At 43.8% G+C, this 24,946-nt stretch overlaps 1 protein-coding gene across 1 annotated transcript in view; it reads right to left on the bottom strand.

Moving 5' to 3' along the window:
• The window catches only part of LOC120945992 (vitellogenin-1-like), a 147,536-nt gene extending 129,340 nt beyond the window's left edge, over positions 1–18,196 (bottom strand). Inside the window, exons 1-4 of the mRNA XM_040360642.1 lie at positions 18,065–18,196; positions 17,776–17,924; positions 14,383–14,536; positions 6,577–6,734 (exon numbers count right to left, since the gene is read on the bottom strand). Of these exons, the coding sequence (XP_040216576.1) occupies positions 6,577–6,734; positions 14,383–14,536; positions 17,776–17,924; positions 18,065–18,112 (509 nt within the window). The 5' untranslated portion in view covers positions 18,113–18,196. The remainder of the gene's footprint in view (positions 1–6,576; positions 6,735–14,382; positions 14,537–17,775; positions 17,925–18,064) is intronic.
• Between the last annotated feature and the right edge of the window lie 6,750 nt (positions 18,197–24,946).

The following is a 24,946-nucleotide window of genomic DNA, read 5'->3' as shown; positions in this document are numbered from 1 at the left end:
GAGGACCAGAAGAACATGGGCGGCTAGTACAATAGAAAATAAGGTGCTGCTTCGGCTTTCTCTTTCCCCCTTTCTTTCTCTCTTCATCCCTCATTCCTCTCAGGTGCTAACCACACCCCATTTAGCCACGCCCATTTAAGACACACCCGCTATTAGCGTAAACCACACCCATTTTCCGTCACGGCACATGTAGCGTGTAACTTTTTTTTCTATGCCACGCCTACAAACGCATGCCGCACCCCTAATTATAATAAGACTCCGCCTACAGCCAAAAAAGTGTCCCTATACAGTACATTTTTCTACAATGTTGGCAACTATGCTCTAGTCAAAGGCAAATATGCTACAGGAGACTGACAGAGACCGTATGTATATTTTATGAGACAGCTAGATATCACTGCCATAGCAGTCCCTTTACAAATCAATGCCCCCACTATTGGCTCATGAGGCCTGAGGTCCGCACCAAACTGCTACAGGTTGGATGGGTACCAGGGCTCTACAGCATAGTCCCTGTCTCACTGGTGTACAGTATATGTACATTTTAGACAGTTTCTTTCCTGTTAATTAATTGTCCCTATACATTTTTTTTAGGACTTAATCATTAAAGCGGGGGTTCACCCTAAAAAAAAAAATTCTTTATCTAGCATACAAACGAGCATACTAGCGTCAGCTACAGTATGCCTTTTTCTATTTTTTTTGCGGTGTACTTACGGTTTAATCCGTAACTTTCGTTTCAGACTCCGGCCGGGAAATGGACGTTCCTATGAAGAGGGGTACATGATTGACATCCAGCTACGGCGCGTCATGCCTTCTGAAAAAAGACGAAATAGGACGCGGACATATACGGCGCCTGCGCAGTCAGCTCCTAGTCTGTGCGCAAGCGCCATATAGCGCCGTGAAGAGCCGAGTCCTACTCCGGATATTTTCGGAACGTGTGACGCGGCATAGCCGGCCGTCAATCATGTTCCACTGTTCATAGGAACGCCCTTTCCCCGCGGGTGTCTGAAACGAAACTTACGAATTAAACCGTAAGTACAGCACAAAAAAAAAAAAAGGCATACTGTAGCTGATGCTAGTATGCTAGTTTGGATGGTACAAAGTTGTGTTTTTGGGTGAACCTCCGCTTTAATAATTTAGGGGCTTTCGTAAACTTAAAATCTAACTTTAAAGAGACATCCACTGTGCTGCAGTAAGGTATATTTTCAAACATAATAGAAAAAGGTTTACAGATACATCCTTTAAAAGTTTTAATTCATGTGAGTATGAGCGTGAGGCACTCCTGGCTAAATTTCGTTTTTGGCTCTGCTGTACTCAGTTGAGCAGCAATTAATTGTTTCGGTCTGATCAGGTCTCTCCCAATGCTGGGTGGATTGCTCCTGCCTGCCTCTGGAAGAAGCTTCCAAAAATAGAGTCGGGGGTCAACCAGTGGCGTACCAAGGCGTGGGGGCGGACCGCCCCGCGTGACACACATTGGGGGGTTGTCAGGCACTGCCCAGGGACCCCAGGTGCATCTGAGGCCCCTGCACTTTCCCTGTCGTTACAGCTTTGTAAAAACGTTGATCGGATCAGCAGAGAGCCCAGCGGTGTGGGGGAGGCTGTCTGTCCCTCCCCTTTGTCATCTCATCAAGTTAGGCTGTCCCTCAGGGATGTTAAGTATCTCCCAAGGCAGCCGGAGGTGGTGGGTGGGGTTGGGGTGTGGCTGCATCCTCCGCTCCTTCTAGAGACCCCTCCCCTGAAGCTGACCACCTCCCGCAGCTAAAGAAGACAGAGGGGGAGAGACCACACACGACAGTAGCCCGGGAATCTTCTCACATGCTGTAAGTGACTGAGCAATGCACACTGTCACTACATGCAGACCTAACCTGTCTCTATAATACCACCCTAACCTGGCACTATATACCACTCTGACCTGGAATATTATACCACCCTGACCTGCCACTCTATACCACCCTGACCCGCCTCTATATATCACCCTAACTTGGCACTATATACCACCCTGACCTGGAATATTATACCACCCTGACATGTTTCTATAAATCACCCTAACCTGGCACTATATACCACCCTAACCTGGCAATCTATACCACCATGACCTGCCTCTATATATCACCCTAACCTGGCACTATCTACCACCCTGACCTGGCACTATATACCACCCTGACTTGCCTCTATATATCACCCTAACCTGGCACTATATACCACCCTGACCTGGAATATTATACCATCCTGACATGTTTCTATAAATCACCCTAACCTGGCACTATATACCACCCTAACCTGGCAATCTATACCACCATGACCTGCCTCTATATATCACCCTAACCTGGCACTATCTACCACCCTGACCTGGCACTCTATACCACCCTGACTTGCCTCTATATATCACCCTAACCTGGCACTATATACCACCCTGACCTGGAATATTATACCATCCTGACCTGGGTCTATAAATCACCCTAACCTGGCACTATATACCACCCTGATCTGGCATATTATATCACCCTGACCTGGTTCTATATATCACCCTAATCTGGCACTATATGCCACCCTGACCTGTTTTTTTATATCACCCTAACCTGGCACTATATATCACACTGACCTTGCACTGTATACCACCCTGACCTGGCTCTATATATCACCCTAACCTGGCACTATATACCACCCTGACCTGTTTTTTTTATATCACCCTAACCTGGCACTATATACCACCCTGACCTTGCACTGTATACCACCCTGACCTGGCTCTATATATCACCCTAACCTGGCACTATATACCACCCTGACCTGGCACTATATAGCACCCTAACCTGGCACTATATACCACCCTGACATGGTTCTATATATAACCCTAACCTGGCACTATATACCACCCTGACCTGGCTCTATATATCACCCTTACCTGGCCCTTTATACTACCCTGATCTGGCTCTATATATCACCCTAACCTGGCACTACATAGCACCCTGACTTGGCTCTATATATCACCCTAATCTTGCTCTATATATCACCCTTACCTGGCACTATATACCACCCTAACCTGTCTCTATATACCACCCTGACCTGGCTCTATATACCACACTGACCTGGCACTATAAACCACCTTGACCTGTCACTATATACCACCCTGACCTGGCACTATATACAACCCTAACCTGGCACTATATCAATATATCACCTAACCTGCCAGTAAACGTGTGGTGCGCTGCCCACCCATCTGGAGGGGGGTGCCAAATGCTCTAGGTACGACCCTGGGGTCAACCACTGGGGTATGAATATTTATCTGCTCTCAGCCAATCCCTGGGAGGGGGTGCCCAGAAGGTGTGACTAGGGAGAAGGTAAATGTTTGGGAAGGTCTGATCAGAGATCCTTCTCTACTGGGGCCTCTACCTCTGGGAGGCAGCTTGTGTCACTGATTTTACATCAAATTTTACATCGAACTCTAGTCGAATTGCTGAAATCAAAGACTGTGTGTGTTATTAGAGTACCATTTTTAAATAAAATTCTTTTTGTTAAGCCAATGGTGATTTAAAGAGTCATTGTAATCATTTGATGAAGATTTTTGTTCACTTTGCCACATTCGAATTGAAAAAAAAAAGAAATATAATGTTTTTGATTCAACTGATTCAAAATGTATCGATTGCAACATTTGGAATCGAAACAAATCTGTAAATTCAAAGGAAATTCGAAAAACACATAAAACAAATTCTGAATACAAATCCGGATCAGGAATTGAATGAATCAACAAAATTTAACAAAACAAAATAACTAGATTAACTAATCGAAATGAAAGTAAACAAAATTTTTTTTCCGTCATGCACATGTCTAGTCACATCCAGTTCAGAACCACTGTCTAGAAATACTTTAAAATATAACTGTGCTGGACTGGGGCCCCCAAAAATCTTGACATACCTTTTGCGAGCCTTTCATCAACAGTGTGAGGTCCACACTGCTCTGCATTGCTTGGTTGCCTCGATCTTCTTCTGGGTTCAGAATGTTCTATGTGGTTGATTTACAAAAGGCAAATATACTGTGCACTTTGTAAGTTCAGTTGCCCCAGGGCTTAGTAAATGGGGGTAAGCTCTGCTGACTTCCATCATCCAATCATGTGCAAGTGAAAATACTAAGGGCCGGATTCAGGTAGCCCTGCGTAAATTGTGCGGGCGTATACGCCGCCGTAAATTAGGGAGCAAGTTCTGTATTCATAAAGAACTTGCGCCCTAAGTTACGGCGGCGTAACGTATGTGGGCCGGCGTAAACCCGCCTAATTCAAATGGGGATGATGTGGGCATGTTTTATTCAAATTATTGTTGACCCCGCGTATTTTAAGTTTTTTACGAACGGCGCATGCGCCGTTCATGAAAGAATCCCAGTGCGCATGCTCGAAATTCCACCGCAAATCGTCATTGCTTTCGACGTGAACGTAAATTACGTCCAGCCCTATTCGCGAACGACTTACGCAAACGACGTATAAAATTCAAAATTCGACGTGGGAACGACTTCCATACTTAACATTGCGTACGCCTCATAGAAGGAGGAGCAACGTTACGCCGGAAAAGCCTTACGCAAACGACGTAAAAAAAATCCGCCGGGCGCACGTACGTTTGTGAATCGGCGTATCTAGGTCATTTGCATATTCTACGCCGAAAACGACGGAAGCGCCACCTAGCGGCCAGCATAAATATGCACCCTAAGATACAACGGCGTAAGAGACTTACGCCAGTCGGATCTTAGCCTAATTTTGGCGTATCTTGCTTTCTGAATACAGAAAGAAGATACGCCAGCGCAGCTTTGAATTTACGCGGTGTATCTATAGATACGCAGGCGTAAATTCTTGCTGAATCCGGCCCTGTTTTTTTATTTTCCTTGCATGTGCTTGGGTGTGCTTTGTAAAGTGAAGCTTTATCTCATTAACCAAGCTCTGGAGCAGCTGCACTTGCAAAGTGTACAGTCCATTTGCCTTTGGTAAATCAAACCCAAGCAGTTCCACTTTAGGTTCCCAAAAGATATACTTAATGACTGTGATTTTTTGGTATTCAGGAGCAAAGTTGTGTTTGTTCCCATTTTTTATGATCAAATCTATGAATTTGCTTTGGGATGCGCAATCCCTTACATATAAATTTCAGGTTTAGCCTAAGGTTAAGGCCGGATTCACACCTATGCGAATTGGTTGCGGCTTAAACCGCATTCAATTCGCATAACATTATAAAATACATTGTTTTCAATGAGGCTGGTTCACATATGTGCGATGCATTTGCACTGCGCATTGCCGAAAAAACGTGTGCCTTTTCTAGGCATTGCAGTGCGGCTCAGGTGCAAATTCAGGCCCATTATCTTCTATGGGGACGCATCTGATTCGCAGATGTGTTCATTTCTCTTCAGGATTTCTCTCATTCACCTCAATACACTTCCCCCCTCCCCTCCCCTCTCCCAGGTCTCCAAATTCGCATCTAAACCGGAGCTGATCTGCTGAACAGCTCTCTTATCTCTCTGCAGAGATAAGAGAGCTGAAATTCCCACCGCACAAGTGTGATTCCGGCCTTAGGCATAGCTCCCAACTGTCCCTGATTTGGAGCAATGTCCCTCTGTCCCTCATTCCTCCTCATTTGTCCCTCATTTTGGTCTGATCCATACAGTTGTATATAAAATGCACTTTTTATCTCTCAAAAAGTGTTTTCCAGCCCTAAACCTTTCATCAGATTTCTAAATTTCTGCATTTATAAATTCCATAAGCCAATATAGGAATAGTAGTGAAATTGAGAAGGGGGACCTCTGGGCCCTTTAATAAAAACAAAAAAAGAAATAAAAAAAATATATATATATATATATATATATATATATATATATATATATATATATATATATATATATATATATATATATATATATATATATTTTTTAAAAGGGGGGTTGCCATCTGGGGCCCTAGGGACCTCTGGGATCTTTAATAAAAAAATATATAAAAAAAATAAATAAACATTTATAAAAAAATATATATATAAAAATTAAAAATAAAATAAATAAAAAAATATATAAAAAAAAGATTTTTTATAATAAATAAAAGGGGGGTTGTCATCCGGGGCCCTGGGGATCTCCGGGCCCATGGGAACCTCCGGACCCCTAAAAAAAAATTGTCCCTTTAATAAAAAATAGAATAAAGATATATTAAAAAAATATATATATATTTTTTAATAAAAATTAAATAAAAAACGGGGGGGGGGTTGCCATCTGGGGCCCTGTGGGCCTCCGGGCTCCTGGGAACCCCCGGGCCCCTTACAGGTGTACTGCCTGTACCCCCCTGATGGCGGCCCTGGTAGTGATTAAAAAAATCACATGTGGATTTAACCAATCTTGTTTTTTTGTACAATTCTCCTTTAAGGGGGCGTGCCAAGGGGGGGGGGGTGTCGTATGCCTGCATACTTTTGTTGACAGGTGTCCCTCATTCCCCTCTCAAAAAGTTAGGAGGTATGCTTAGGGATTGTGTCCTATGGAGGTCACAAATCTGAAAATGGTAAAGGATAATTTACCTAGTGGGCCATTGAGTAACACAAATATTTGCTGACACACTGAAGTTTACTTTACCTGTAATGCAGCCTTCCTGAAAAACTCTCCCATAGGCCTTCAATTTCCTCCATGCTTGCCTTCCGTAAATGTTGTACCAATTGCAGAAACTTTATTGGAGAGACCTTTGAAAGTGGTCCCATGTTGTGTTCCACCAAATGTTGCAGGAGAGTAGTAATCTACGAAAACAGGAGACTCAGAAGAGTCATGGATACAAAAAAGTAGCTCTCCGTTGGCATATTTTTTTCTTTTTATTAAAACCTTGGTACTACAAAAAAGTCTAATGGTGTCATTTACTTAAAGTATATTCAAAGCCCAGACTTTTTTTAAAAGTTGGATAGAGTGTTGAGAGGTAGTGTTGAGCAGACGGTTAGGCTCGAGCATGAGTTCGGGCCAAACATTGCCCGTTTGACGAACAACCGAATTATCAGGACGTTCGTCCGTTTGTTCGGTCCACTGAACGACTACAATGCACTTTACTGACGCGTTTCAGTGCATTATTGCACGTTTACCACAGTATTTTTCAGTGTGTTACTGCATGTTTAATGCAGTATATTTCAGTGTGTTATTGCACAATTACTGCAGTATAATGCAGTGCGTTAGTGCAGATTTAACGCAGTAAATTTTAGTGCGTATGTGCACGTCTACCACAGTATATTTCAGTGCGTTGGTGCATGTTTACTGTGATATATTGCAGTGCGTCAGTGCAGTCTTACTGTAGTATATTGTAGTGTGTCAGTGTAGTGTGTCTTTGTAGTGAGTCCTCAAGTTAAAGTGCACCAAGCACCCCTTTCCATTGATTAAAGTGCATCCACATAAACATTTCCTAATCCTTATTACACTACAGCTCATCAGGTCTGACGAAGGAGCCGTGCATGCTCTGAAACGCGTTACCGCCCACCACCTTCACCTGATGTCACATTGGCCGCCTGCGTTTTAGCTTGGTTCCAGACCCCGGGCCGCCTCATCGCATCTTCACCTCCTCGCCAATCCAAGTCTCCAGGGACTCTGACAGCTGCAGGACGGTTCTCTCTCTCCCCCAGACAAATGAGGATTACAGCAATCCGAATAAGGGCAAATCATTATGTGCCCAGGGGCTGACTGACAACTCATGGGGCCCCCGGACAATAGGAGATTATGGGGCCCCCGGGCAATAGGAGATTATGGGGCCACACAGTATACACACACATACAGTATACTGTACATACACAGTATAGACACACAATATACACACACAGTATACATACACACAGAATACACATACACACACTGAAAAGGTACTGGAGAGGAGGGGCAGCTATAATCTTGGGATTTTAAAAAAAACTGATTTTTACATACTGTCCCTGGTTTTACCGAGGCTGGCAACCCTGATGGGGCCCCCTAGTGGCATGGGGCCCTCGGGCAGTGCCCAAGTGCCGAATGGTCAGTTCGCCCCTGTATGTGCCTATGTTCTCTTACTATCTTGTTAGTGTTTTTAATCCCATTGTGCCTGTAATAAATATTTTAACCACTGCACTTAGAGGTGCATTTCTCTTTCCTTTATGACCCTCCAGAGCTGCTTCTTCTCTACAAAGTGCTGCCTTCAGTGCCATCTCTCCACTGATTCCAGCCTCACCAGAGCGCCCTCATCTCTCCCTCATGTTTGGCAAAAAGCATTTCTAGACTGAATTATGCATTACCATGCAACTCTTACTACAATCCACAGTACTGTGCTGCCTGGTAACATAGTGATCATGCCACTTTTTCCTGTTCTACATTGCCTCTTCAGAAGGACTGACAAGGGTGCAGGACTGCTTCTAACATTGAGATACCGTCTGACATGCAAACATTGAGACGGTATCTCCCCCCACTCACTGGCCGCACAAAGAGCAGACCAGAAGGGAGGTTGAATGGCCATGCGACCGCAATAACTATAGTGAATGAATGGTATTCAAATTCATGCATAAATGAATGGCTAGCAGTGTGGTGCTGTCTATGCAGTATGGATTGATTCTTGATTAGCCTTGATTTTTGCTTAACGTGATACTAAATTAAATTCTTATTCTCCAAAAATAATCCATAACATTGGTGTACCCAGCCTATTGCATTAGTGTGTGCCCCCCAGAGCACAAACGCACATGTGTGTATGTCAGCAGAGCAGTGGACGGTGTCAGTAGAGCAGAGATTGGTGTCAGTAGTTTTTATTTTTATACATTTTATACAATTTTTTTTTTTTTTTACAATATTATTTTTTATTTATATCAAAAGCATAGTAAACATAGGTTACTATGCTCAAAGCATATTCATGTGTTAGAATGGCCCAGTCAAAGTCTAGACCTAAATTCAATTGAGAATCTGTGGCAAGACTTGAAAATTGCTGTTTACAGACAATTGCTGTTCATAACAGCTTGAGATATTTTGCAAAGAAGAATGGGCAAAGATTTCACTCTCTAGGTGTGCAAAGCTGGTAGAGACATCCCCAAAAAGACTTGCAGCTGTTATTGCAGTGAAAGGCGGATCTATAAAGTATTGAATCAGGGGGGCGCTATACAAATGCACTCCACACTTTTCACATACTTATTTGTAAAAAAACAATTAAAACCATTTATTATTTTCCTTCCACTTCACAATTATGTGCCACTTTAATGTGTTGGTCTATCACATAAAATCCCAATAAAATACATTTACATTTTTGGTTGTAACATGACAAAATGTGGAACATTTCTTGGGGTATGAATCCTTTTTAAGGCACTGTAAGTCAAAACCCCCATGTATAGGCTTGGTCTAGCCTCTAAGCAAGCTCCTAAGGCTGGCCATAGAAAAGAGAAAAAAGGACCCCATAACACAGGGGTGGCAAACTCAAATTCATCGGGGGCCGCATCAGCAGTATGGTTACCCTCAAAGGGCCGGGTGCACTACGTATACAGTGCGTGGGTCAGGATTGCGCTACGTATACAGTGCAGGGGTCAGGATTGCGCTACGTATACAGTGCATGGGTCAGGATTGCGATTAAAAATTCCTAGGGGATAGGCGGCTCCCTCCCTTTGTATTGGGCTATAGTACCTTTTTTTATTGAGCTATAGTGGTACCATCCCTCTGTGGGCGGATCTCCTGTGTTATCAGTACTTTGTTTTTGTTTTTTGTTTTTTTACGAAAACTGTAAAATAGCAGCACACTGATAGCAATCTCTGCCACTATCAACATTCAGTGTCATGCAAAAAAAGCCGGCATCGCTGGCTGGAAGGACTGGGGAGGCGGGGTGGAGGTGGAGACGGGGCGTTGGTGGAGGCGGAGAAGGAGGCGGGTACCAGATCGGCATTGTAAGCCGTCATGGCTGCAGAAAGAGTGGAGGCGGAGACAGGGCGGAGAAGGAGGCGGGCACCAGATCGACATTGTAAGCCGTCATGGCTGCAGAAAGAGCGGAGGCGGCGGTGGAGGCGGAGACAGGGCGGAGAAGGAGGCGGGCACCAGATCGACATTGTAAGCCGCCATTGGCTGCAGAACGAGCGGAGGCGGCAGTGGAGGTGGAGACAGGGCGGAGAAGGAGGTGGGCACCAGATCGGCATTGTAAGCCGTCATGGCTGCAGAACGAGCGGCGGTGGAGGCGGAGACAGGGCGGAGGAGGAGACGGGCACCAGAGCGGCATTGTAGGCCGTCTTGGCTGCAGAAAGGGAGGCGGAGACAGGGCGGCGTTGGAGGTGGGGGCGGAGACGGAGCGGCACAGAGTAAGGGGAATATGTAATGCCTGCTCAGACTGGCCGCGCTGCTCGCTCGCTGAAACCTGGCAAAATGAGGTGGCTGCTGTGTGGGCCACATTACAAGGTCCGGCGGGTCAGATTCGGCCTGCGAGCCTTGTGTTTGCCACCCCTGCCCTAACAGGTCTTTTAAATTGTACTATACTGTAGTTGTAAATGTAGACATGGTATTAAACAAAATATGTAAAATTAACTTTATTAAACATGGGCATAAAAGCATGGCTGGTGTAACGGTTATTGCATTTACAACATACAACGCAACATACATGTGACCAACGTTCTACAACATGATCCTTGTGATTGTCATGATACATATACCGAGACCATACATGAGCAGAATCGCCCAACACGTTTCTGAAAAATATTCTCTCTTTTATTCAGGGGTATATATTATTAGAACAGTGTCACTTACGGTATGTTGTATAAAATGCATACTTTTTGCAACAGCTGAGAAAGTTAAAAACAAACGGTAGAGTCCATCCTGATGCCAGGGATGATATAACTGTGGTACCGCTCAAGGAGATCAAACGAGGACCACCAATGAGGAGGTATGTTGCTTTGTATTTTGTAAATGCAATAACCATTACACCAGTCGTGTTTTTTATGTCCATGTTTAATAAAGTTTACATTTGCTATTTTATAAAAAAAAAAAAAAAAAATGACTGCCCACTGTATATATATATATGTCTGCACTTTAAAGATGGATGTCTCTGTAATGGCCACAGCTCCTGCCATAACCGAGGTATCCATCTTTTTAGCGGGCGGTCCAGTTTATGATAATGGTGGTCTCTGCGGCGGATTCGCGGCAAGATCATCGTTTTTGGCGGCGGGAAATGGGCCCCCCCTCCCACGCCCTCCACCGCTTACCGGAGCCGTCGGTAGCGACGAAGGCGATCAGGTCCTTCTCCTTCCAGGGTATGGATACGAGTGATGGATACGAGTGAGGGCAAGATGGCCCCCACCCGTCTCCATACCATAGCAGCATTTTTTTATTGCAAACAAAAGTCCAAATATGAGATCTGAGGTCTTTTTGACCCCAGATCTCATATTTAAGAGGACCTGCCATGCTTTTTTCTATTACAAGGGATGTTTAAATAGGAATAAAAGTGACCCAATTTTTTTTTTAAACTGTTTTAGAATCAATAAAACTAAGTAAAATAAATAAGAAAATATATATTTTTTTTAAATCCCCCGTCCCGACGAGCTTACGCGCAGAAGTTAACGCATAAGTGAGCAGAGCCCCCATATGAAAAGGGTGTTCAAACCACACATGTGAGGTGTCACCGCGATCGTTAGAGCGAGAGCAATAATTCTAGCCCTAGACCTCCTCTGTAACTCAAAACATGCAACCTGTAGAATATTTTAAACGTCGCCTATGGAGATTTTTAAGGGTAAAAGTTTGACGCCATTCCACAAGCGGGTGCAATTTTGAAGCGTGGCAATTTACTCGGCGTAACATTATCTTTCACAATATAAAAAAAAAAAATTGGGCTAACTTTACTATTGTCTTATTTTTTAAAAAGTGAATTTTTTCAAAAAAAGCACGCTTGTAAGACCGCTGCGCAAATACGGTGTGACAAAAAGTATTGCAATGATCGCCATTTTATTCTCTAGGGTGTTAGAAAAAAATGTATAATGTTTGGGGAGTTTTAAGTAATTTCCTAGCAAAAAAAAATGTTTTTAACTTGTAAACACAATGGCCCGGATTCAGAAAGAATCGCGTATGTTTAGGAGGACGTAGCGCATCTCATATGCGCTATGCCGCCGTAACTTAGTCAGGCGAGTAGCGTATTCAGAAAGAACTTGCGCCCGAAGTTACGGCGGCGTAGCGTATATGGGCCGGTGTAAGCCCGCCTAATTCAAATGATCCAGGCAGTAGGCGTGTTGTATGGAAATGAATTGTGACCCCACGTAAATGACGCGCTTAACGAACGACGCATGCGCGCGCATGTTCAGTATCACGTTGAATTTTCTCCCAAAGTTACGCCGGCTCAATGTTTAGTCGACGTGAACGTAACCTACGCCCATCCCCATTCACAGACGACTTACGCAAACGACGTAAAATACAACGCTGTTCCGACGTTTCCGACGTCCATACCTTAACATGACTTACCCCTGCTTTATGAGGGGTAAAGTTACGCCGGACCGACACCTTACGTAAATGGCGTAGCTAAATCCGACGGGCGCAAGTACATTTCTGAATCGGCGTATCTACCTCATTTGCATATATACGGAAGCGCCCCTAGCGGCCAGCGTAAATATGCACCTAAGATACGATGGCGTAAGAGACTTGCGTCAGTCGTATCTTAGACAAATTCTGGCGTATCTGATTCTTTGAATCAGGTGCCGAGATACGACGCCTCACATTCAGACTTACGACGGTGTATCTGGAGATACGCCGTCGTAAATCCTTTCTGAATCCGGGCCAGAGTCTGAAAAACAGGCAAGGTCCTTAAGTGGTTAATATCATGTCTACATTTATAACTATGGTACAACTTTTCTATTAGGCCTTAAAGTGGTTGTAAACCCTCCCCCGTAAGTTACACCTACACGTAAGCCTAGATTAAGGCCTCATTCACACTTCGGGCCGTTCGGGTCCGTCTGTCACGGACCTGAACGGCCACTCCATGCATCGCTATGGAGCGTCGGATGTCAGTGGAGACATGTCCGCTGACATCCGACCCGATCCGACCACGTCCCCACCCATCCATGCGGATCGGATCGGGTAAGATCTGATGAAAACGGACATGCTGTCCGTTTTCATCAGATCGCTCCATAGGGAGACAGCGGTGCCCGACAAGCCCCTCCACGCTCAGTGAGCAGAGAGGAGCTTGTCATCCGCCGGCTCAGCGGAGATCTGCGGACTGATCTTCCGCGAAGCCGACGGGAGCAGGCGGACTCCGTAGCGACTAACCATCTATGGCCAACTTGGGGGTACAGGGATCACTTTGCATTATGGACACTTACTTTATACCTTCTTAGTTGAGTGGCCACGCACAGGTGCAAAAATTCAAATTGTCATTGTAACGGAATGGCCCGTGATACCCAGAGACTTTTGAAGGATGTGGGGTACTCCTGTGCCAGCTTTACTAATGACTCTTGGGTCTAGGGTCATCCTATGTCCCTTTTGGGCATAGGATGACTGAGAAATGATAATTCATGTATTACAGGATATCTTGACATATTACAGGTGGTTTATTCTGACCCCATCAGGTCAATAAGAGTGTCTCATTCAATGTGTAACATAGACTGTTGAGATGTTAATTAAGTCCACCTGGCTGTGGTGATGGGGCTTGCTGTGATTGCATTCTGTTGTCCATTGTGCTAATTAGGTCTGCTCCTAAGATATTTCATTGTGTATGCTAATGACACAGTTTTGTGTGAAAATACTATTGATAATAGATGTGGAATGTGACTTGTCAGCTGTAGTAATTAACTCCTCTAGATTCGGTGCCAGAATTTCTGTCTGGGATGTGGATTGAGGGGGAACTCGTTAAGCACCCATTGTGTGATGTTTTGGGTGGAGAGTTTCATTGTCCCTGTGATTACTGTAGCATGCTTGTAACTGTATATAACAAGGCTGAGTTACCATTAAAGGATTCATTCGTTTGAACGAGAGACAGAGCTGTGTGTCTCGTCCTTCTGGGGAATCCAATGGGTCCTGTCTGCTAGATTGTCGGATTGTCGGATAAGCTGTCGTGGGTTGGTGGAATGCAATATCGTAACCGGTGTTAACCCCTGACCGTTACAGTCATATATGTATTTCAGGCAGTCAAAGCCTACAGACACCCCATAAAACATAACCTTGATTTCCATAAAAAGGATTGTACTTTTGCTATTATGCTACATCACCATTTTAAATACCACCCATAGAAATTGTACCTAGCAGAGTTCTCCTTTAATCTTGAACCATTTTATACAATTACTTGCATCTTAGAGCGCCAACGTGTGAAAACGTGGCCCTGCTTGTCACGCCAAGAGGAGACTTTATGCAGACACCAATTATAATTTTTTTTTTGTTCCCCTACATCTCCAAAATGCATAGCAAACTGGAATACAAAAAGCCGACAGGATATTCTTAGCCGTCACGTACCTGGTTCTCTGCATTTTTTGTTCTTAACAACTGAATAGGAGTTTGAATCAGTTTCCTCTCAAAGTGATACCGTAGCGACTCTTTGGTAATATAGTCATTATTCTCTGGGGTCGAATGAATCTGCTCTTGAACTGTAGCTAATACAAGTCTCTGCCTGTGAAGGGTAACAATGATATGAATCTCGTGCAGTATTACAGGGGAATTTGTACACCTTGAATAAAACAAGATTCTCTTGCTGCACAGCGGAGGTTTTTTCTTTTTTTTTTTTTCTTTGTTACATACTCTATATTTTCTATTGAAATGGGAGCTGCTAAAATAGGTTTGCAGGTTTTTTTCATTTTTTTTCCTGTGATTCTATCTAGGCCACAAGTTATTCAACTTGAACAGAAGTGTGCAATGCACTAAGCAGCTTGTTCACCTTACATACCTTTAAATGGTCTTATAGACATCGAAAACAAATCAAAGGGGATCTATACTCAAATGTTAAATTTGATCTTTAATCTGATAATATTTTGCCTTCTTTAGCTCCATTGTTAACATGCTAATGACATTTTTAAATACAACTTTTTTAATTCCACTATGTACCTTATTTTAGACCAAGAGATAAACTATATTACCAAAAGTATTGGGACACCTGCCTTTAAACGCATATGAACTTTAATGGCATCCCAGTCTTAGTCTGTAAGGTTCAACGTTGAGTTGGCCCACCCTTTGCAGCTATAACAGCTTTAACTCTTCTGGGAAGGCTGTCCACAAGGTTTAGGAGTGTGTCTATGGGAATGTTTGACCATTCTTCCAGATGCGCTTTCGAGAGGTCAGGCACTGATGTTGTATGAGAATGCCTGGTTCACAGTCTCCGCTCTAATTCATCCCAAAAGGTGTTCTAAAAAGTCAGGACTCTGTGCAGGCCAGTTAAGTTCCTCCACCCCAAACTCGCTTATCCATGTCTTTATGGACCTTGCTTTGTGCACTGGTGTGCAGCCATGTTGGAACAGGAAGAGGTCATCCCCAAACTGCTCAGGCAAACTTGGGAGCATGAAATTGTCCAAATTATCTTGGTATGCTGACGCCTTAAGTTCCTCAACAGATGTAAGTCATTTTTTATTTTCTCTTTTCTTACTGTTGAACCACTTTTCAAGTCTCTTATACTTTTTGAAGCAATTTATTACACTATAAGAACTTTCCTGCCTCCTTTTCTTTTCCGGTGGACACCCTGAGCCAGTGGCAGAACTACCAGTGTTGCACTTGCAAACGGGCCCTGGTGTTCTGCCTCTGTGGGGTTCCGCCTCTGCACTTCCTGAAAGCCCACAATGAAACTTGTGAGTGCCTTGACTTTTGGCTAAATTACATATACTGACAATGCAAATTCCAGATTCTCTTTTTGAGCTCTGAAGGATGGCATGGTGAAGGACGTAAGGAGCACTCTGGAGGCACCATAGGGACGCAAGGGAGATACTCTGGAGGATGTAAGGGGGCACTTTTTTAGTAACTAATTGTATCCTCCAGTGTTCCCCTCTTACATCCTCCAAAATGCCCCCGCCTGACCAGTAAGGCCTTGTACACACGACCGAACATGTCCGCTGAAACTGGTCCGTCGGACCAGTTTCCATGGACATGTCCGACCGTGTGTAGGGCCTACCGGACAGTTTTCCGGCCTAGCGGACAGGTTTCCAGCAGACAAAAGTTTCTTAGCATGTCCGCTGGCCCGAAATCCCACGCTTGCGTCGAAAGTGATTCGACGCATACGTGGAAGCATTGAACTTTCTGGTGTGCGCACGTTGCTGCGTCATCGTCGCCGCCACGTCACTGTGTATTCTGTCCGCGGGGAATTTGGTCTGATGGTGTGTACACACATCAGACCAAATGATCCCAGCAGACATGTCCGATGAAAACGGTCTGCAGACCATTTTCATCGGACATGTCTGGTCGTGTGTACGAGGCCTAAGAGTAAGGTGTCAGTAGTGGAACTACCTGGGTCCCAAAGGTCGCACTTGAGACCGGGCCCTGGAGTTCTGCCACCCTGGAGGACCCCAAGACAGCTGAAAGGGTCCTGCTGTGGGCCTGTAATAAAGAGCCCCACAACAAGAGTAAATGGTCGCAGGATCAGTAGGAAGGGCACCAGGACTGATGGAAAGGGCCCTGGGAACAGTGGGAAGGGACCTGGGAACATTGGAAAGGGCCCCAGGACCAGGGGCAAAAGCCCTGGTACCAATAGAAAGGGCCCTGGGATGGGGTCAGGGGGGTACTGTCTGGTTTCTTGCATTGGGGCCCAGAATGTACTAGTTATGCCTCTGCCCTAAGCAACACCAGAGCCAACAGGCCAGCTCTTCAAGACTGAACCCTTCAGGCCACAGTTGACCACCAACCACACCCTAGTTCCTATCACATTCAATGGCCCAGATTCAGGTAGAATCGCGCAATATTTGCGTGGGCAAAGAGCAAAAATTTTTCTCTGCGCCCACGCAAATATTGCGCTTTGCCCGCGATTCACGGAGCAATTGCTCCGTAAATTGCGCGGGCGATATGTTAATCAGCCGTGCGTAAGGCTGCCTAATGTAAATGATCCCGCCGGGGGCGGGAATCATTTAAATTAGGCGCGCTCCCGCGCCGAGCGAACAGCGCATGCTCCGTCGGGAAACTTTCCCGACGTGCATTGCGGCAAATGACGTCGCAAGGACGTCATTTGCTTCTAAGTGAACGTGAATGGCGTCCAGCGCCATTCACGGTTCACTTACGTAAACGACGTAAAATTTGAACATCGCGAGCGGGAAGCGCAGCTATACATTAGCATTGGTTGCGCCTGCTATTAGCAGGAGCAGCCTTATGCTAAAGTCGCCGTACGGAAACTCCGTACCTTGCGTGCGCAGGGCCCGCGCAACTTTTGTGAATCGGTGGTAGTATGCAATTTGCATACTATACGCCGATCACAAAGGCCGCGCCCCCTAGCGGCCAACGCAAGAATGCAGCCTGGGATGTGAAGGCATAAGGAGGCTTATGTCTGTCACATCCTAGGCTGCAGTCGGTGTAACGAGGTTCCTGAATCAGGAGCACTCGTTACACCGGAGCAAGTAAGCCCTTGCGCCGCGCAACCGCTTCTTGAATCTGGCCCAATGTGTTTTCGTCCAGCAATAGATCTGCATTGCACCAGTATCTATGAGCTTTTTCAGCAACAATGCAGTTCAAAGGGCAGCAAATAATTAGAGCTCAGTGTACTATAGCAAGCTCAGTATAAGCGTGGAATCTGTTCAGCTGCTATTGGTTACTGCATTGTGCCCATAGCTAATGATTGTTACAAAGCCCTATTGAACAAAACTATTACAGCTTGACCTTAGAGCATAACTTCAACTTCGAAAACATTTTTTGCTTTTCAAGTGACAAGATAAAGAAATGTACCTTGCCTCTACCACCACCGCTCCATCGATTTCATTGAACGGCGTGAACTGGTGAACTTCTCGCACTTCCGCCCTCAGGAGACGTCCACCCGTATTTGTTCCTTTCACGTTATAGCTGTAGGTCGCAGCTGCTCGGAAATTATTGTTTCTCTCAAGAGAAAAGACCATCAACAAATGATTATGTTTTTCCATCAGAAAAGGGAATCAAAAATGTACTTCAGAAAAATTGACAATGAGCTGTACTTGCGAATATACAAAATGGCAATCAGTTTGTAGAATGATTTTCATACCTGTTTGCACAAGGGGCATGTGTCGAAATACGCGTTTCCAGTGACCATCCTCTCACGTTCTTCACATTCATTTAGGTTTACAGATTTGATAATGACCAGTTGGTTCACTTTCGCTTTTTCTTCAATCAAGTAGCTGGTTTGGCAAAGTCCACTAATCCCATTCTACCAGATAAAGGAGACAGTTCCATCACCATCACGATCGTGGTCATCATTTTCCTTATCATTAATCACAAGATAATTGCAAAATCACTCCATTGCCACATACTTAGATATAACTTAAAGCGGGGTTCCAACCACAATTAGCATTTTTTAAATGTATGTCCTTTCATCCTGCGTTTTTATACTATAAATCCGGTCACTTACTATTTTACAATCCGCCGCCACTCCGCATAGTTATTCAAAAAAGATAGGGCTGGATTCAGGTAGATCTGCGCATATTTACGGCGGCGCAGCGTATAGTATTTACGCTACGCCACCGTAAGTCAGAGAGACAAGTGCTGTATTCACAAAGCAATTGCCTCCTAAGTTACGGCGGTGTAGCGTAAATGGGGCCGGCGTAAGCACGCCTAATTCAAATGAGGATGAGGGGGCGTGTTTTATGTTAATTATTGGTGACCCGACGTGATTGACGTTTTTCCCGAGCGGTGCATGCGCCGTCCGTGGAATTTCCCAGTGTGCATTGCTTCAAAGTACACCGCAAGGACGTCATTGGTTTCGACATGAACGTAAATTACGTCCAGCCCCATTCACGGACGAGTTACGCAAACGACGTAACATTTTCAAATTTTGCCGCGGGAACGACGGCCATACTTAACATTGGCTACGCCACCTAGGGGGCAGCTTTATCTTTACACGGCGTATCTCTTACGAAAACGGCATATCTTTACTACGACGGGCAATCGTACGTTCGTGAATCCAGTCATTTACATATTCTACGCCGAAATCAACGAAATCGCCACCTAGCGGCCAGCGTATCTTAGCTAGGTTTAAGTGTATCTCAGTTTGAGCATACACTTAAACTTACGACGGGCTTAGATTCCGAGTTACGTCGGCGTATCTACTGATACGCTGGCGTAACTCTTTATGAATCCAGCCCATAGTTTATAAAACTACTGTATGTCCACACCAATGTCATTTGGAAGCACCTACTTCCTGGAAGTCTTGGATGGGGAGTGATAATTGGGTAGCGCACTGCATCCTGGGAAATGATGACACACATTTCCCAGGAGCATTAGAGGGAGATGATGTCAGAATCCTAGGAGATTCCAAGGGCAGATTTTGTGGGACCGCATAGCAACAGGCATTTCCAGGTGAGTTTTTGAGGTCGTGAACTGCACAGAAATTTATACTTCACTAGAAAGCCTAGTTTTAAGGTGGAAGAAAAGTCCGGAAGAGACCGTTGGCTTTATTATCATATATCATCCTCCGAGTACGAATGCAATTGCCTTAAAGGATATTACAGAATTGTTATCAGCCTCAGTGTTGCAGTTTCCCAAGTCTTTAATTGTGGGAGACTTCAATATGTGGGCAGATGATATTAGCAATACAGAAGTTCAGCAACTTCTTTGTTATGCTAATAGCCTGGGTTATACAGAGGAAGTGAGTAAACCCACCCATAGGGCTGGGCACACTTTGGATTGGATACTACATAATGGCTGTGTAACCGGGACGGACCCACCGCTAGAGGTGGCTTGGAGTGACCATTTCTTTATAGGCTTTAAAATAGTGGGTAATGTAAAGAAAAAACACCCTCATATACCTAATAGAGTTGTTAAACCATCGCTTACACGCAATTACTCAAATGTGTCCGCAGATGCTTTCTCTAGAATATTTCTAGAGAATGCAGATATCGGGGTATTTAAAAAAATACATACCGTTGAGGATAAAATAGAAGCATTTAATTCAACAATAATAAAAACTTTAGATCTTTTGGCCCCAAAAAAACAGAGTCAAAATATAAGATCCCCAACAAATAATCCGCTCTGGTTTAATCAAAATACTCGCATGTTAAAATGGAGTTGCAGAGCGTTAGAAAAAACATGGAGGAAAGACCCTAATTCCTGTACTAGAGAGGCATATAGAGCGGCGTTGAAAATATATAAAGCTGAAATAAAAAAAGCAAAAAGAACTTATTTAACGGAGAAAATTAGGTTGGCGGAAAACAAGGCCGCAGAATTATTTAAAGTCACCAACACTCTTGCAAATCCAATTTGTTTAGATACCAAGGAAGAACTCTCTCCAGAATTAAGTGAGAAATTAGCAGAGTATTTTAAGCAAAAAATAATAGACATAAGAAATAATATACATGACTCTTGTTACACAGAAAGTTTTCCTGTATATAAAGGGGTACGTTTTACCTGTTTTTCGGCGGTAACTAGTGTAGAGATACTGACTATTCTCAAATCACTTAGAGCTTCGTCGTCAGCGCTTGACCCCTGCATTGCGCAGCTGGTGAAGGACTCGGCTGTTACCTTGGCACCATTTATAGCAGACATTATTAATATGTCCTTCGCTATTGGAACAGTGCCAAGTATTTTGAAGCAGGCGGTTATAATCCCCTTGTTGAAGAAGGCTAACGTGCCACGGTCCGATCTAAGTAATAACCGACCTATTTCGACCTTGCCTTTCCTAGCTAAAATAATGGAGAGAGCTGTTGTGTGGCAACTTCAACCGCACTTGGAGTCCAATGATATTTTTGATGAATATCAGTCTGGATTCCGCCCTGGTAGAGGCACAGAGACCACCCTGATTAAAGTTAAGGATGACTGCCTATGGGCCATGGACAGCGATGAGGCTTCAGCATTAATATTGCTGGATCTGTCGGCTGCATTTGATACTGTAGATCATGCCAGACTTTTGGAAAGGCTGGTGTCTGTGGCCGGGTTTGAGGACATGGCATTGACATGGATGGCCTCATTCCTGCAGAATAGAACTCAGAGGGTAAGACTAGGGACATATTATTCATCTAATAGCTCCTTGTCCTGCGGGGTTCCTCAGGGTTCTGCGCTATCGCCGATATTATTTAATATCTACATAAGGCCACTACTATATATTATTCGGCGCCATAATCTTAGCTTTCATGTTTATGCAGATGATACGCAAATCTATTTTAGGCTACCTAAAAATGAGGAAGTTCAGGTAGATTTGGCATCCTGCCTGGAGGAAATACAGTCCTGGATGGGAGCCAATTATTTAAAACTTAATGGCTCCAAAACAGAATGTATTATTATCAGTAATCAGAGCAAAATCAGTGTGACTGATTTTCCGTCTTGGCCGGTTTCGTTTATGCCATCCCCGACCCGGGCTACCCAAGTTCGGAACTTGGGAATCATTGTGGATTCCAAATTGTCATTGAAGGCGCAGGTAAATCAGGTGGTAAGCGCATGTTACTACCAACTGAAACTCCTGCGCTCTACATTGCATTTCATTGATGAGGTGGATAAAGTCCAAGTGATCAATGCTTTTATTGGTAGTCGGCTGGACTATTGTAACGCGTTATACATGGGGTGTCCAAAAACCCTTCTGCATAAGCTTCAACTGATTCAAAATGCCGCAGCAAGGTTATTAACGGGTGTGGGTCGTCGGGACCATATTACACCTTCTCTGAAAGCCCTGCATTGGCTACCGGTGGCTGAGCGGGTCTTGTTCAAAGTGGGTTGTATCGTCCATAAAGCCATCCATAAGATAGGCCCAGGGTATCTGCAAGAAAAATTTACCTGTTACGTTCCCAACAGATCACTGAGATCTGCTGATCAGGCAAATCTGACTGTCCCTAAATTTAGAAGAACTAAATGTGGAGGGAGGACGTTGGATGCGCAGGGCTCAATATTCTGGAATTCTCTACCTCTATATATAAGACTGGAGAAGGATTTACTAAAATTCAGGAAATTTTTAAAAACGTTCCTATTTGTTCAAGTGTATGGCCCTAATTAGGGTAAGATATTAGTATTGGTATGGTATTTTAGCTTTTTTAAATGTTATTATGTATTTTATATTGTTATCTTATAGTATGAGAGATGTGTTCTGTATTTTTTCATATGTTGGTTCTATGAGCGCATCGAGGCCTGCTGGTAATGACTGCGCTCTCAATAAGCATTTTAAATAAATAAATAAATAAATAAAAAAAAAAAAAAAAGGTCTAATGAGCACAATAATGAAAAAAAAAATTTGTGATGGAAACTCCACTTTAAGATAAAAGGAAAAGCATTTGGCCGGACTATAAAGGCAACATGGAAGCCTTGTTTTCATAAAATCTAAATTAACCACCTCAATACCGGACCTATTCTGGCACTTCTCTCCTTCATGTAAAAATCATATTTTTTTGCTAGAAAATTACTCAGAACCCCCAAACATTATATATATATATATATATATATATATATATATATATATATATATATATATATTTATCAGACACCCTAGGGAATAAAGTGCAGGTCATTTCAACTTTTTATCTCGCATGGTATTTGCGCGATCATTTTTCAAATCGCGTTCATGAATTAAAAATTGAAAAAAAAATAACACAACAGTAAAGTTAGCCCAATTTTTTTGTATAATGTGAAAGATGATGTTACGCCGAGTAAATAGATACCTAACTTGTCACACTTTAAAATTGTGCGCATTAGTGGAATGGCGCCAAACTTTCTTAAAAATCTCCATAGGCGACACTTTTTTTTTACAGGTCACCAATTTAGAGTTACAGAGGAGGTCTAGCGCTAGAATTATTGCACATGCTCTAACGCACGTGGCAATACCTCAAATGTGTGGTTTGAACGGCATTTACATATGTGGGCGGGACTTACGTGTGTGTTCGCTACTGGGGACAGGGGCGTTTTAAATTTTTTTTACTTATTTATTTTATTTTTACACTTTTTTCAATCACTTTTATTCCTACTACAAGGAATGTAAACATCCCTTGTAATAGGAATCTATTGTGACAGGTCCTCTTTATGGAGAGATGCAGGGTCAATAAGGCCCCACATCTCTCCTCCAGGCTGGAAAGCATGAGATCGGGAAAAAAATTTCACTGACCTCATGCTGACAGCCGCGATCATGGCTTTGTTTACTTCCGGGTACCCAGGCGTGACATCATAACGTCACGCACAGGCCTCCGACAGTCATAGAGATGACCGGTGACCATCTGGTCACCGGTCATCTCTATACTCATCATCCGGCTCCGGTCAATTCCTTCTCTGGGGTCCCTGATGGCACGGGAGAGCCCGGAGAAGCACCGGATGGCAGCAGGAGGGGGGGGGGACATCCCCTCCTGTCGCCTATAAGAATGATCAAGCGGTGGAACCGCCGCTATGATCATTCTTATGGTGCGCAGAATCGCCGGCTGAAAATAAAAGGATATCTGCCTGTAGCTGCACCCATCATTCAGATATCCCCCTAAAGTCCAGGACATCATGTGACGTTCAGCGGTATTGAGGTGGTTAAAAAACAACACATAGAGAATTTTAAGATGCATAAAATGGCCAACATAAGCCAGAAAATTCTTTGTAATAATATTGTTACATAGTATTGGGTGAATGATCCCCTGTGGATCAACGTGTTTCGCTGGTCCGCTTCCTCAGGACACACAAAAGGGGAAAGGAAACAGGTTTCACTACATAAATAAATAAATCCATATAAAAAAATGTGTTTATAAGACCGCTGCGTAAATACGGTGTGACAAAAAATATTGCAACGATTCCCATTTTATTCTCTAGGGTCTCTGCTAGATAAAATATATGTTTGGGGATTCTAAGTAATTTTCTAGCAAAACATACTAATTTACACTTGTAAGCAAAACCTTTTTCTAGTTTGGATAGAGTGGAGAGGGATTAGAACCCCTGCCAGTTTGTATTGCAGTCTGTGCCCCCATTAGGAGATTCACCCTCTTTTTTTGTCCTGTTTACCATTATCATTAACAGTGAAAGTAGAAAAAAATCCCAAATATTGGGTTGTCCCCAGAAAAGTAATAGAGGGGAAATCTTCCGATGGGGACACTAGTTCTGGTGACCTGGGGTGTCCCCAAGAAATTTTATTTATTTTTATTTTATTTTATTAAATTAAATTGCAGGGATTTCCCCTCACTCCCTGTTTGTCTATGGACAGGAAGTAAAGGAAAATCTCCCCAATGGGATACAGATGGGTTATAACCCTATCTTGCTCTATCCAAAAGGAGAAAAAAGTTTTGCCCATAGTTCTACTTTAACCACTTAAAGACCGGCCACCGCATATATACTGCAACAGGCCGGCTCTATTGTGCGAAACAACGTACCTGTTTCATGCAATAGTTACTGTGGGCGTGCGTGCACATGCTGCATGGAGAAGGAGCCGATTTCCGACGGCCACCCGCGATCGCTCCACAGAAAGGCAGAACGGGGATCTGCCTATGGAAACAAGGCAGATCCCCATTCTGAGAGGGAATTATACAGAGATCTGCTTTCCTAGTAATCAGTTCTTCCTGTCAGTACTTCCCCCACACAGTTAGGCCTCGTACACACGACTGAACATGTCTGCTGAAACTGGTCCGCGGAACTCTAAAAAAGGACAAAAACTATATTTGGGTACAGCGTTGCACGACCGTGCAATTGTCAAAGTAACCCAGTGCCGTATCACACAAAATGGCCTAGTCTTTAACCACTTAACCCCCGGACCATATTGCTGGTCAAAGACCAGAGCACTTTTTGCGATTCGGCACTGCGTCGCTTTAACTGACAATTGCGAGGTTGTGCGATGTGGCTCCCAAACAAAATTGGCGTCCTTTTTTCCCCACAAATAGAGCTTTGTTTGGTGGTATTTGATCACCTCTGCGGTTTTTAGTTTTTGCGCTATAAACAAAAATAAAATGACAATTTTGAAAAAAAATTATATTTTTTACCTTTGGCTATAATA

This window comes from Rana temporaria, chromosome 7 (genome assembly GCF_905171775.1).
Source record: "Rana temporaria chromosome 7, aRanTem1.1, whole genome shotgun sequence".
In the NCBI taxonomy this organism is placed as follows: Eukaryota; Metazoa; Chordata; class Amphibia; order Anura; family Ranidae; genus Rana; species Rana temporaria.
This window is presented reverse-complemented; position numbering and strand designations above follow the sequence as displayed.